The sequence below is a fragment of the Ochotona curzoniae genome, unplaced genomic scaffold (genome assembly GCF_017591425.1).
Source record: "Ochotona curzoniae isolate NIBS_2020 unplaced genomic scaffold, NIBS_Ocur_1.0 contig_64, whole genome shotgun sequence".
In the NCBI taxonomy this organism is placed as follows: Eukaryota; Metazoa; Chordata; class Mammalia; order Lagomorpha; family Ochotonidae; genus Ochotona; species Ochotona curzoniae.
In genome coordinates, this window is record NW_024466502.1 from 36,146,112 (window position 1) to 36,158,885 (window position 12,774).

At 34.2% G+C, this 12,774-nt stretch overlaps 1 protein-coding gene across 1 annotated transcript in view; it reads right to left on the reverse strand.

The window, feature by feature from the left end:
- The window catches only part of PCDH17 (protocadherin 17), a 92,854-nt gene that overhangs the window by 47,080 nt on the left and 33,000 nt on the right, over positions 1-12,774 (reverse strand). The window contains exons 2-3 of the mRNA XM_040991035.1: positions 12,175-12,233; positions 11,869-12,041 (exon numbers count right to left, since the gene is read on the reverse strand). Coding sequence (XP_040846969.1) covers positions 11,869-12,041; positions 12,175-12,233 — 232 coding nt within the window. The remainder of the gene's footprint in view (positions 1-11,868; positions 12,042-12,174; positions 12,234-12,774) is intronic.

A 12,774-nucleotide genomic window follows, 5' to 3' on the forward strand; every position in this document is an offset into this window, starting at 1 on the left:
AGTTTGATGCATTACAGGTTATTGTTTCTTGACTTTTCTTAAATTTCTTCCTTTATTTGCTGATTGAAAGGCAAAACAACAGAAAGGGAATGGTGAAAAAGGGAGGAAGAGATTCTTTCACTTTCTGCTTAATTTCTTAAATGGCTTCATGAGCCAAATCTCAACTAGGCAGAAGCCAGGAACCAGGAGCTTCATCCTTGTCTTCCACATAGATTGAAGTGGTGCTAGTACCTGAGCCATCATCCATTGTCTTTGCAGGGACAGTGGCAGCAAGCTGAATAGGAAATAAGTGGTCAGCAAGCAGCACTGCAGTACAGTTTGTCAGCAGTGCAACACTTTGAACCTATTATTTCACAATGCAGGTCTTTATTTACCACATCTTACAAACAACAAATACAAAACTTTGGACTCATCTGGTTTTGAAGGATGTGTAACTCATAGTCGAGTATCTTGGTATTTCCCTGATTCTACATACAGTCCTTTCAGCCTGAGTTTCTTGGGTTCTTTAAAGAAAAGGTGGAGTGAGAAACATAGCAAGAGACAGAGAGACAAACAGAAGTTCTCCTCCTACTGACTCATTCACCACATGACTACAAAGGCTAAGTGTGGGCCAGGCTGAAGCCAAGTTCTAAAAGCTTGATTCAGGTCTCCCAGAGGGTACAAGGGCCTAAGCAGTTGGACCATCCTTCAGTGCTTTTCCAAACTCATTAGCAGAAAGTTTAATTGGAACAGGAGAAACTGGGACCCTAATCAATACACATTCAAGACGCTGGCACTTCAGACAGCAGCATAAAACGCTAAGCCTCAGTGCCAACTCCAGCCTGCCCCCTCCTTCACCATCTATCCTGCTTTTGTTTGGATTGTTAACTCATCTTCTTTCTGCCCATCCTCTTGAACCTAAAAAAAGAACTGTTATTTATCCCTAAAGAACTATGTGAGCTTTCCATATTCCATGAGTTGTATTCATGCTTTTTATTGAGCTTCCTCTTTCTTTCAAAATAAAAATGCAATTTATCCACTAAGCCAAGCTCATATGTTATCTTTTTTTTTATTTAAATAATCTCCCAATTTATGGATTTATTTGGCTTAATCTCCTGACTGGAATCCTAGAGCCTATGAAACTGTGTCATAAAATGAAATTTGAAAAAAAAAGTTGTCTTACATTAAACCTTCATTTAGCAACAATCAGTATTCCAAGCTACTTTTTGAAAATCAACTCAGATTCTTTCCCAAACAACATGATAGTATGCAATTTATGTTATTTTACTTTAGATGCTTTATTTCTATTAGTAAACTATAAGTGCCTTAAAAATATTTTTCTTGATTCCCAAGAAGTTACACTAGTGAAACATAACTTCATTGGAATATAGGTTCCATCTGAATGGCAACATTTGTTTCACTTACTGTTTAATTCTTACACTGAAATAATGCCAAGCACTTACCAGAAACCCAATAAATATTCATTGAATAAATATTCAACCTAGAAACTGAAATAATTTCATACGTTTAATAGTCACTATACAAAGAATTAAAAACTCAAACTGTGATGGTTCTTCCTTCAAAACAGGAAGCTTGAGAAATTACACATCTACATCAGTGAACCACACCAACATATTCAGGATTGTCTTCAAAACCAGTTTGTGAGCCGTAGAGTCTGCTTATTATCACTGTGTTTTAATCAAAAGGAGCTTAAACTAATAAACAGATGGACTTAATTTGGCTACAATCATTTTTGGTTGCAAAGGAAATCCAAAAATCTCAAGGTTTTAGTTGAATAGATCATCTAGAGGTGTTCAAATTTTGGGTTCCCCCTACTCCACTGCTGGTGGGGCTGCAGGTTGGTACAGCCTTTATGGAAATCAGTATGGAGAACACTTAAACAACTCAAAATCAGCATACCATATGACCCAGCAATAGCACTCCTAGGAATATATCCAAAACACCTGTTTCACAACAAACCAACATGCACCCCTATGTTCATAGCAGCACAATCAGTAATTGCCAGAACATGGAAGCAACCGAAATGCCCATCAACAGAAGATTGGATAAGAAAACTTTGGTTCATCTACTCCATGGAATATTACTCAGCTATTAGAAAAAAAAAAAAAACAAATTGCAGTTCTTTGTGGCTAAATGGGCCCAACTGGAAACTATAATGCTAAGGGAAATGAGTGAATCCCAAAAGGTTAGATACCACATGTTTGCCTTAATTTAACCAGTAATTTTATTTGTTTGTTGGTTTATTTGTTTTTGAACCTGTCATTGATCCTGTCTCAATGCATGTGTTGTGAAAAATTGAAATTGCATTACTTTTAACATATTGTTTACTCAATACTATGTCAATCAATTTCATAACATTGTAAATTGTTGCTGATGTTTTGTAGGGGCTTTTAACTGACCGGGACTTTACTCTGTTAGCTCTACCTTCAGACTAGAGAAGGTCTCCCCTAGAAACCGTTGAACTTATCTGGACAATAAGATGCTGGACTTTATGCTAGGTATATTCTTGCAATGAATGAATCCCAATTGAACTTCAACTGTGATTATGCAGCAAGGTGGAGGAATCCACCATGGGAGTAGGGTTGTGGGAGGGGTGGGGGGAATCCCAGTACCTATAAAACTGTATCACATAATACAATGTTATTAACAATAAAAAAAAAGAAAAAAAGAAATGAAACAGTCAATAAAACTAGAATGTAAGAAACAATTATTCAGGGATTTTCTTACACTTGGAAAAACTTAAAGCCCAGAAAACCCATACAATAAATATTCCTCAAGAGCTCTGAAAAAAAAAAAAATTATGGGTTCCCACAGAGGTCAAGGAGCACTTCTCTGGGAGGGTTGCATTATTATCAAGCTCTTTCAACTTCCAACTTCTAACTCTCCTATAGGATCTTTACCTAGTTCCTCTTTACTCTTGAAACTCATTCTCATCCATGTGCTTGATTTATGTATCATTCTATGTCAGTAGCTTCCAAATTTTTACATTATGCCTTCTGTGATTGCAGTACTACAGTTGTTAGGTGCTTCTCCTAATAATACTTCATAGAAGGCTTAGAATTTTCTGACATGGTTGTCTAAATTCTAACTATGTTTTCTTATTATTCAAAAATTTCCTTATGGTGAGGTCACCCTGATTATGTTGAACTATCTATGTATTTACATCAGTCATATTCCTGGTAATCAGAAACATATAGTTTTAAACTCCCTTACTATACTCTGAAGACTCTATCAAAGAAATGATTAAATGAAATTGTTTTATTGAATTTTTATATTAACAAGTCTCAATGATAAAGTTTCAAATGACCCATAAAATTCAGTCAGCTCTATGTGTTAAAAAGCGTTGATTGCTTGCAGAAAATTAATATGCAGTGGCACACTCTCTGCCTGTAGTGCCAGCATGCTATGTAGGGTCCAGTTTGTGTCCCAGCTACTCCACATCTGCTCCAGCTCCCTTCTTATGTTCTGGGGAAGCAGCGGGGAATATCTCAAGTTCTTGAGCTGCTGCATCCAGGTGGGAGACCTTGGAAGAATCTTTAGGCTCCTAGCTTCTGATGGGCTCAGCTCCAGCCAGAGACCATTTGGGAAGTGAACCACTGGATGAAAAATCTTTCTGTCTCTCCTTCTTTCTGTAACTTTTTTCTTAAAAAAAAAAAAGGCAATTTTAAACTTATGACAAATAATTCTAATGGTATCCCAATTATTTGAGCAGCAAATACTTTCCCTTTCTTTTAGAAATCCTTTCTACACTAAAATCAACTTCAAATGAAATATTAAGCAAGTCATTAAAATTAGAAAATTGTGGCATCTACCAGAATAAGTTTTCAATTTTTTTATTAATACATTCTTGCTTTCCCTTTACTACTCTAGATTTCATTTTATCCTGCCTTAGCTACTTCTTCAGCCTTTCAGCTGAATCCCTATCTCTGTAAACATTGTCAGAAAATTTTCTTTTTAAAATAAAGTCTGAATTGTTACTTCCTGAACATCTGCAGCAATGATTTGTAAACTTCATATCAGTAGCTTTCTAGTCACCCTGCCCCTTGTCCAGCACATATGACTTCCCATATTTCATCTGTGACTCTGGGAATGCTTTCATCCTCTTCCTCCCAGCTAGCTTCTGCTAAGCTCGCAAAGCATACACTCATATCTCTCCTATTCCAGCAGTCTCACTTGATCCCTTAAATCTGGTCTGGATTTTCATTCTTATGACTCCATTTAATCCTGTGTATGCATTTCTCACTGCGCTGACTCCATGGTAAATATGTCAAATGCACTTACTAGTCTGTGAGCTTCCTGTACACTCATTTGTGCCTTAGGTCATCTTTGAGTCCACCGGCACTGTCATGTGTTGCAGAAAGAATGGGTACATGAATAAGTGAATGAACAAAAATCTCTTCTGCAAGCAGCAGTCTTTAGGTAATGAAAGGAAATATCAAATACCAGCAATTAGAAGAACTGAACATATTGTGCAGATATTAAACAAATTCATATTTTTTAGTGCTTGGTAATAAACAATGAAGTAATGTAAATGACTCCATCATGAGTGGTACATTCTATTGGCCTTTTAGAATTTTAATTCCGTGCTTGTACATGTTAATGAATCAGCAATCAAGTACTCAAATATGACTCCTTTAATCTTCAGATTCATAATGAAATAAATGGTGCTATCACAGGCAAACTTTGGAGGCTTGGAAGAAAGGCAAGAAACGACTTAACATTTAGAATGGAGAACTCTATCGTGGAAGATGACATAAGCTTTTTTTTGCTTTTATTGCCTATAAATGAAGAGTTGTACCTAAAGGAATCTTCTGGCTGTAATATTTTGTATTGCAGCTATCAAGAGAACTATACCTTCCAATACTAAAATAGCCTACCAAATGATATATCATCAACATTTCTGGAGAATGTTTTAGAGTTATTACATTAAAATTATTTTATGGTACTTAACAAAGTAACTGATAATAACTTTAAATTATAATTTACGCATTTTCCTACTTTATAAAGTAGTACTTAATAATAGCAAATAATATTATTTACAGAAATTATAAAGGTAAAAATCTTTGTATTGGGGTTCAGAGGAGATCTTATTTAGCCTTTGGAAAATATTCTTGGGATATTCCCTAACTGGAGTGTTATAGCAAAAGTCATTGCTGTGTTAGTTAAAGCAAGATAAGAAGCTCAAAATCAGATTTAATCTGCAGTAAATCACGAAACGCTTACTACATGGCTTTACACCGAGCAACAAAGGCGAGGATGATAAAATCTCTGTTTTCATGATACCAGCTGTTGGGCCGGAAAAGCAAATGATTACACAAAAGAAAAAGAGATGTCACCAAACCTTTAAAGTTGAGTGAACTGTGGGGCAGCCTCGATGTTTGATAAGAAAAGATGAGCTAAAATGGATCAAAATTCAGGGAATACTTTGTCTTGTAAAATATTAGTTAGATGAGTCTGTGAATGTCCTAAAAGAGAACACAGGAGGCTAGAATATCGAGATAAAGGTGCTCCTGGCTGAATCCAGTTAAATCAAGACTTCCAGAATTTGAAAAGTAACAGGAAGTTGTGGAAACATCACACAATGTCTTAAATGCCACCTATGTAAATTAAAAGTTGTGTGCCTTTAAAAATGTGTAAATGATTTGTTTTTCTGGAAATGAATTTTCAGTAGTCCCTTTTTGTCTCCCGTAAATGCAAGGGATTTTCCATTTCATTTAGAAGGCAAAGTTACTTTTAATAAGCTCATAGCATTATTTTCTTTAAAATTATTTTCAGAGATGGACAGAAGGTTACTAACAAGGATGGATGCAGTCACCACCTTGTTCTCGTTAATGTGCTACTGGATTGTGCTGCTGGCTGTCGGCAGAGGACTGGGAAAGGGACTGCTTTGGAACTATCAGAGCTGCAGTAAAATAGGACACAAAAGAGGTTTCAAGATATAAAATTACAATCTGAAAAACCACCCATATCTGAATATCTACACTTTCTGGGAGAGCAAACGTTTTTGTTCTTCTATTTCCTTAACACAGTTTTCCTCATAGTCCCCCCCCCCCATACAGTAAATTATGGGTTGTTGAATATCCCTTGAAGTGTTTCCAGACATGATTAGAAATAACATGAAACTACAGTCATTGCATGGTGAGTTAGGGAAGGGGATTTAAAGAAGTAAGGCTCAAAGGTTTCTCTAATTTGTGAAATGGCATAACAAATACTGCAGTTATTTTAAACCAGCCTAAATTAATTTTGGTTACAGCATCCAAAAAATTCAAATATGAATGAAAGAAAATTAATAAAAATTAATAATCGTTTTTCTATCATTTTCTAAATGTCCTTTTGGGAGAGGAAAGGCAGTCCGTAAGGAAGTCATTTAATTTTAAAACTAGGATCAACCATGAAAAACCAAGAGAATTTTATGTTTCTATTATTTTCAAGTTTTTTTCTGAACTTTTAAAATTAGATTTTAATCAGATTCTGTTGTCAAATATTTTAAATTCAGAATACAATTTAAGAACTCAGATTTCCTAACAATAGAAAGACAAGATAGCCACAAAACTGACTAGAAAATTGACTATAAATTAGAAGAGCAGCAATAAAATTCAAAGAAATTGAACAGAACAAATCCTGGGAAAACAGAAAAAATTCTGAATCTCATTACAGGGTGAGGAACTGACAGCTGGCTATCCAGAGCTGGCGTTAGAATTTGTGACATTCCTCCTGCTATCCTAAAGAGAAGCCATCAACAGAACTAAGAGAAATGATTTTGTTCCACTGGCATCAGAATTCAAGGACTTGGTTTCAATCAATTATAAAAATATCAAAAGATTGATTGCCCTGGACAATTAGGAAGTATCATTTGGTTATCAATAAGGAGTGCCAAGAAACTGCTGATAAGCATTTATGAAGACTTCATATTTATCATTTATGAATCAATTGAGATGATTGAATTTTGATTAATGCTTATGAAACCTTTAAGTGTTACTATCAACAATCAAAATAACTTGCAGAGCACCTAGAGGAGAGAAGTAAAAATTAAAGTCTTTCTTTAAAGAAATCACAGTGTGAATTAAATTCTGAGGCATAAGAGATAACATAATTTCAAAAATTTCTAGAAGAGTTTTGTGATTTTTAAGCTGTATATGACTCTTTACAGGAGAAATAACAGATATATTTGAGTAGTTGTCATTTTAAATCATATTTTCTTACTGTGTCAAATTCCTGCATATGTTTATAAATTAAAAAGCTTTGATATAAAATATAAGTGTATCTTTCATCTATATTTAGATTACTTTATGTATCCAACTGCCTACCAACAAACCTATTTTATGCAATGAACATATAAACAGAATATGGAAAAAAATCTAGTTAGCAAATAGAGAAGCAGAGCAAAAAATGCAATCACGAAAAATAAGAACATACTTTAAGAATTTTTTCAATGCAATAAAACAAACTGAAATAACTTCTTTCAACAAGACGATATGTTTGCATAATATCCCGATGGTTATTTTTAGGTATAGTAACATATATAACACCTTTGTTTAAATGTTGAATTCCTCCAAACATTTTTGGATAATATTCTTAAGTATTCGGGATTGTTAAGCTGATAGCAGTCAAACTGCACAGAAACCAGGAACAGAACACTTGGGGAAAAAAATAACTCAACAAAGGAGAAACAATTTAACATTTGAGCTAATCAAATAACATCTGGAAAGAGCCTAGTCTCTTCCAAAAGAAAATCATTCTTAGCAAAGAGGATGGCATTAAATATGTGATTGGTTTTGGAACTTCCATTTTGAAAGAAATATCTCAACTTAAACTTTAAACATTGTAAAATAAGATAATTTACATAGGAATATAATCTACCTAAACATTACAATATGAACTGCTATATGCTGCTGAGTTTTCATTGAAAATTGTTCAACCACTACAATTTCCTAGTAAAAAAAAAAGATGATAGATTTATTTTTATTTACCTGTATTTTTCTTTTCCTTACAGAAGCTTTGTGTATTACATTTTAAAATCAATTTTAGAATAGGAAACTTTGGGTTTAACATGCAGGGTCTGTATGATGTGCAGCTTTTATTATCAGTCATCTAGAAAGAAATTTCTTTACATTTGTGTACATTCACCTCTTAGAATGTTTCTCAGGGAAACTCACAGAATACACTGACCCAGACAATAGCTACTTAAACAGCTTAAAAGTGCTTCTGATTTAACAAAAAAAATTGTGTGACTAGTGTAACATATAGGCTAAAAGGGCAGGTTTTGAAGGTATTACCAAAACAAAACAAAACAAAAATGCTTCTGAAGCTGACTTCACTATTTATAACTGTAGAACATTAAAAAGTTACCTTGTATTTATTAAGTGTCCCACCTGCCTATACATGGTTTAAAAACAACTTACTTTAAATGTTAGCAAAGTGTGAATAGCTGTTTGGTCATGTGCCTGAGCTATATTCAACTTCTGCCCCTTGACTTGCAGTTTTAAAACAGTTCTTAACTTACTCTTCCATACTTATTTGCTATCACATTATATCAATGGATCAGAATGATTATTTGAGCAAATTCTTCTATGTTGAATCAAAGATACACACAAAAGTCACACGTTTTGCCTGTGGTAAGAGTAAACTCCAACTGTTGTGTTGACTAACACATTTCCGAAAAGATCAGTTCTGTTACATGAAAGATAGACACAAATTGCTTAGATTTTTTTTTTTCAGGTTAGATAGGTAAATGTTCGAAGTAAGTCTGCACTGATTATAGTAAGTGGTAAGAATTCAATAAATTCAAGTCCTGCCTCTGAAGTTGGATGGATAGACAGATGGATATAAACAAGAATACATAGCTAGATCTAAAATAGATAAATGGCATAGATAATGGAGAATGATACAAGGATAGATGAGATGTATATCGAGAGGTAAATAGGGAAAGAGATGAGGGGTGTAAATGATGAGAGAGAGAAAAAAAAGACTAACAGAGACACAGACGTAGACAAAGAGATCTTTCATCTCTACTAGCAGCATATAATTATTTGAAGGCAGGTTTCAAGTCAAATGTATTTTTGAAACCTTGATCAGTCTAACACTATTATAGCTTCAAATAATTTAGCAGATATTTAATAAGTAAGTAAATAAAACCAGTGGGTCAGTGAATAAATAAAATATCATTTTAGCTAATTTTTAAAAGCATGTTTTAAATAAGGTAAAGTGAATCTGTACTCCTACATGATTCACAGATTACTTAAATGTAGCTAGATTCATGAAAATTTCCTCATATTTCCCAATAGATACATTAAAACTACTTGCTTGATAGGCATTTCATACTCTTAAACTAGAAATACATTATACATTATGTTAACTAAAATATATCCCAATTTTTGCTTTTTCTTAAGTGTGAAGACCACATTCTTAAGACATTACTTCTGGTATCAGGTTTATAAATAGGGCTTTTCAACTTGAACTACATTTCAGGCATAATAAATGAGATAAAGTTTGATTTTTCTATAGCAGAAAATGATGCCCTGAAATCAAATTTATCACTAAGTTGGTACATGGATTTGAATTAAAGAGTTAATGTGAACAAGAGGATTTTTGCTTCAGTTTGTTTTTTCTTATGAATAGTCTTCATAAAGATGACACATGCAAATTATCTTATGCAGTCTTTCAAACACTAGGCAATGAACTACCTACCAATCACTGGATGTGTCATATACACAGATGGACATATCTTATGCTGTGTTTCCTTCTATTATGATTCAGCAAACAAGTTAAAATGCTGCTAAAAATTCTGATATATCATAGTAGCACAGGGTCACAGCACATAATACCCATTTAGATCATGTCAAGTAAACATATATATTTGTAATAATTGTAAATATTGAATACATTTGTAAATTGCTTCTGCTAAAAATAATTTCAAACACAGCATTGCATTGCTACAAAGAAAGTTACCATGGTAAAATATAAGGAAAATAAGTTGATTGGTCTGTAATTCGTACTTCACAATGTTCATAATGAAGTCAATTTTAAAATAAACTTAGTGATATATATTCAATGAAGGAAAATTAACATATATTTTTATATTGAATACATATTTATTTCTTTTCAATTTAAAAATGTTTGTACTTGTATATTGGCTTATATGTATTTTTGCATTAAATTTCAAATATTAATAATAATGTATCTGCTGCTGTAAGTATGAGAAGTATATTCTGAACTGCAGAAAATCTTATATTCTAGGAATTTTCAGTCAACAAATAACTCAGAAGCTAACTGTGTGTAGTCGAAATTTCTAAGTTTCTCATTTTTAAAAGTATGAAATAATAAAACCTAAATGCATTTAAAAGTGATGAGTATTTTGAAGACTTATGTCAACTATCCTAATACATCTGTAATTTTAAAGTCTAATTTTTACAACGTATCTTTTCATTTTTTACAGTGGAATATAAAAACCTATTTACTAAGGCAAATTATTATTGGTGGCAAAGCATATTGAGCGGCAGTTTAGAATACCTGTGCCTAACTGGTTTTGACTTCCTCTCCGGCTTCATCCTGATGTTCTGGGAGCACAGTGGATGACTGCTCAAGCATTTGAGTCCCTGATGCTGCTGTGGGAGGCCCAGATAAAGTTTCTGGCTACTGCTTTTGGCCTACCCAGGCTTTGCTTTTGGTTGTGGCAGGCATATAGGGAGTGAACCAACAAATTGAAGCTCTCTCCTCCCTCTCTTTCCCTGTATCCTCTACTCCCAACTATGACTTTCTCTTTATGACTCTTTCCTCCTCTTGGTATTTTGCCTTTCAGATAGATACATCTTAAAAAAAAAAATGCCCTATTTCTAGGTCTTTTAGGTCTTCCATGTAAAAATAGCTTATCTTTCAGATGAATCATCAGCAAATATTTCAGTGTTTAATATGCTAAACTATAACTAATAAAATGCCAAATGAATAAATAAATCAGAGATAAAGTTTTTAATAAATCTGTATTAAAATGGTTACTATGTTAGTGTAAACATTTTTGTATTTGGTATTCATGAAGACTTAGATATAAATCAAAGGAAGGAGCCAAAACTCTAACTTAGACATTAGTTAATGCTCTTGAAAGTCAGCTTCGGGGCTTCACTGAGGCTGAGTTAAGCCACTGCTTCCAGTGTCAGCATTCCACACAGGAGCTAGTTTATCTTCCTGCTGCTCCTGTTGGCAAATCAGCTCTCTGCTAAGGCGCCTGGGAAACCAGCAGAAAATGGCCCATGTCCTTGGGCCCTCCACCCACATGGAACACCTTCAGTTCTGTCATCATCTAACCCAGCCCTGGCTATTGCAGCCGTTAGGCGAGTAAACCATCAGACTAAAGGTCTCAACTGCTCTGTAATTCTGCCATTCAAAGAAATACAGAATTATTGTCTTATATTTTTAAAGAGGAGCATTTTGAAGCTAAAATCCCAAAGAAAAATAATTACTGGTTATAATTATATATTTCCATTGAACTTATCATTTTACCAAAAAATGTATTGAATTTCTTAAATGTAAATTAGTATGTTGTAGCGTACATATGTAGCTAATGTGTCTCATATTTTTGTCGTGAATTCAGCTCAAAATAGAAAAGTTCAGGAGTTGATCACAAAATTAGAACAAGTAGGTCAAGTTCTCATTTTAAGAGGATTAAAGTCTGATAACCATGGCCTTCACTTTTTGGTTACAACGGTGATATTGAATATGTGCTTTTTTCTTTGGGGGACAATCACAGGATTTTCTGTTTCTCTGATTCATTATCAAGGATCCATTCCCCGGTGATAAACTGCAATGCTCCTACTAACAGGTTTATAATGGCTGCTTAAGCTTTACATGTTGTAAGCATTCGAAGACATCACTCACCTTGTTCAAGTGGTTGGCTTTTAGTTGAAGAAGTTTTCATCTTGAGCGCCTCCCTAACAGACATGTCACAGCAGGAGCCTTTGTTAGTGTCTTGGTCACTGTCAGCCTGATCACTGTCCCCGTGCCCACTGTCTCTCAGGCTGGCTCTTTCTGGGTCCTTAAACGTCGAGCTACTGAAATACATATAAAGACAAAGAAGAGAAAGTGTTGTCTCTACTAGTTTGAATCTGAAGTGTAGTCTCTTGCAAAGCAATTTTGACAGGAATGCAAATGGGGAAGCTGAGAAAGTTATTTAATCGGCCTTACCTTTGAACAAACTGCTGCCTGCTGCCCATGTAATTGGGCTCTGCGGGAAAATTGTCTGTCTGTGAAAGAGAAGGAAAAAAAATACGTATAGTTGTACACTGGACAAATCTCCTGCAGAGCAACAAGATTTCCTAGTGGAAAAATGATTAATAATTCAAAAATTCCCTTAATCTTCAGATTTGTACATTTTAATTAAATTGGAAATTGCTGACATGTAATTATGTACTCAGAACAATTAAATGATTCCGGTCCACAAATTACCTGTTAAAGTAAACAATGAGCCTGTCAGAACTGGCATTCTCTGTTAGCACCAGGATGGATAGTACTGTGTTGTTTCATTACTTAGATATAAAGATTGAATATTTGTGGGAGGAGCAGAAAAATGACCTCATTTCTTCGTATTAAAAATGTGAATTATTTAATAATACTCATTTTTAAGCATAATTACCTAATCTGCTGGGATTCTATGTCCTTACTGATATAATATCACATGAAGGCATTCACTCCTCAATTAACAGATACGGGGCCTTTCCTTCAAACTTTGCCAGTAACTGATACAAAGATGTCACATATGGATGAACTCATCTCTGTCATTCATGG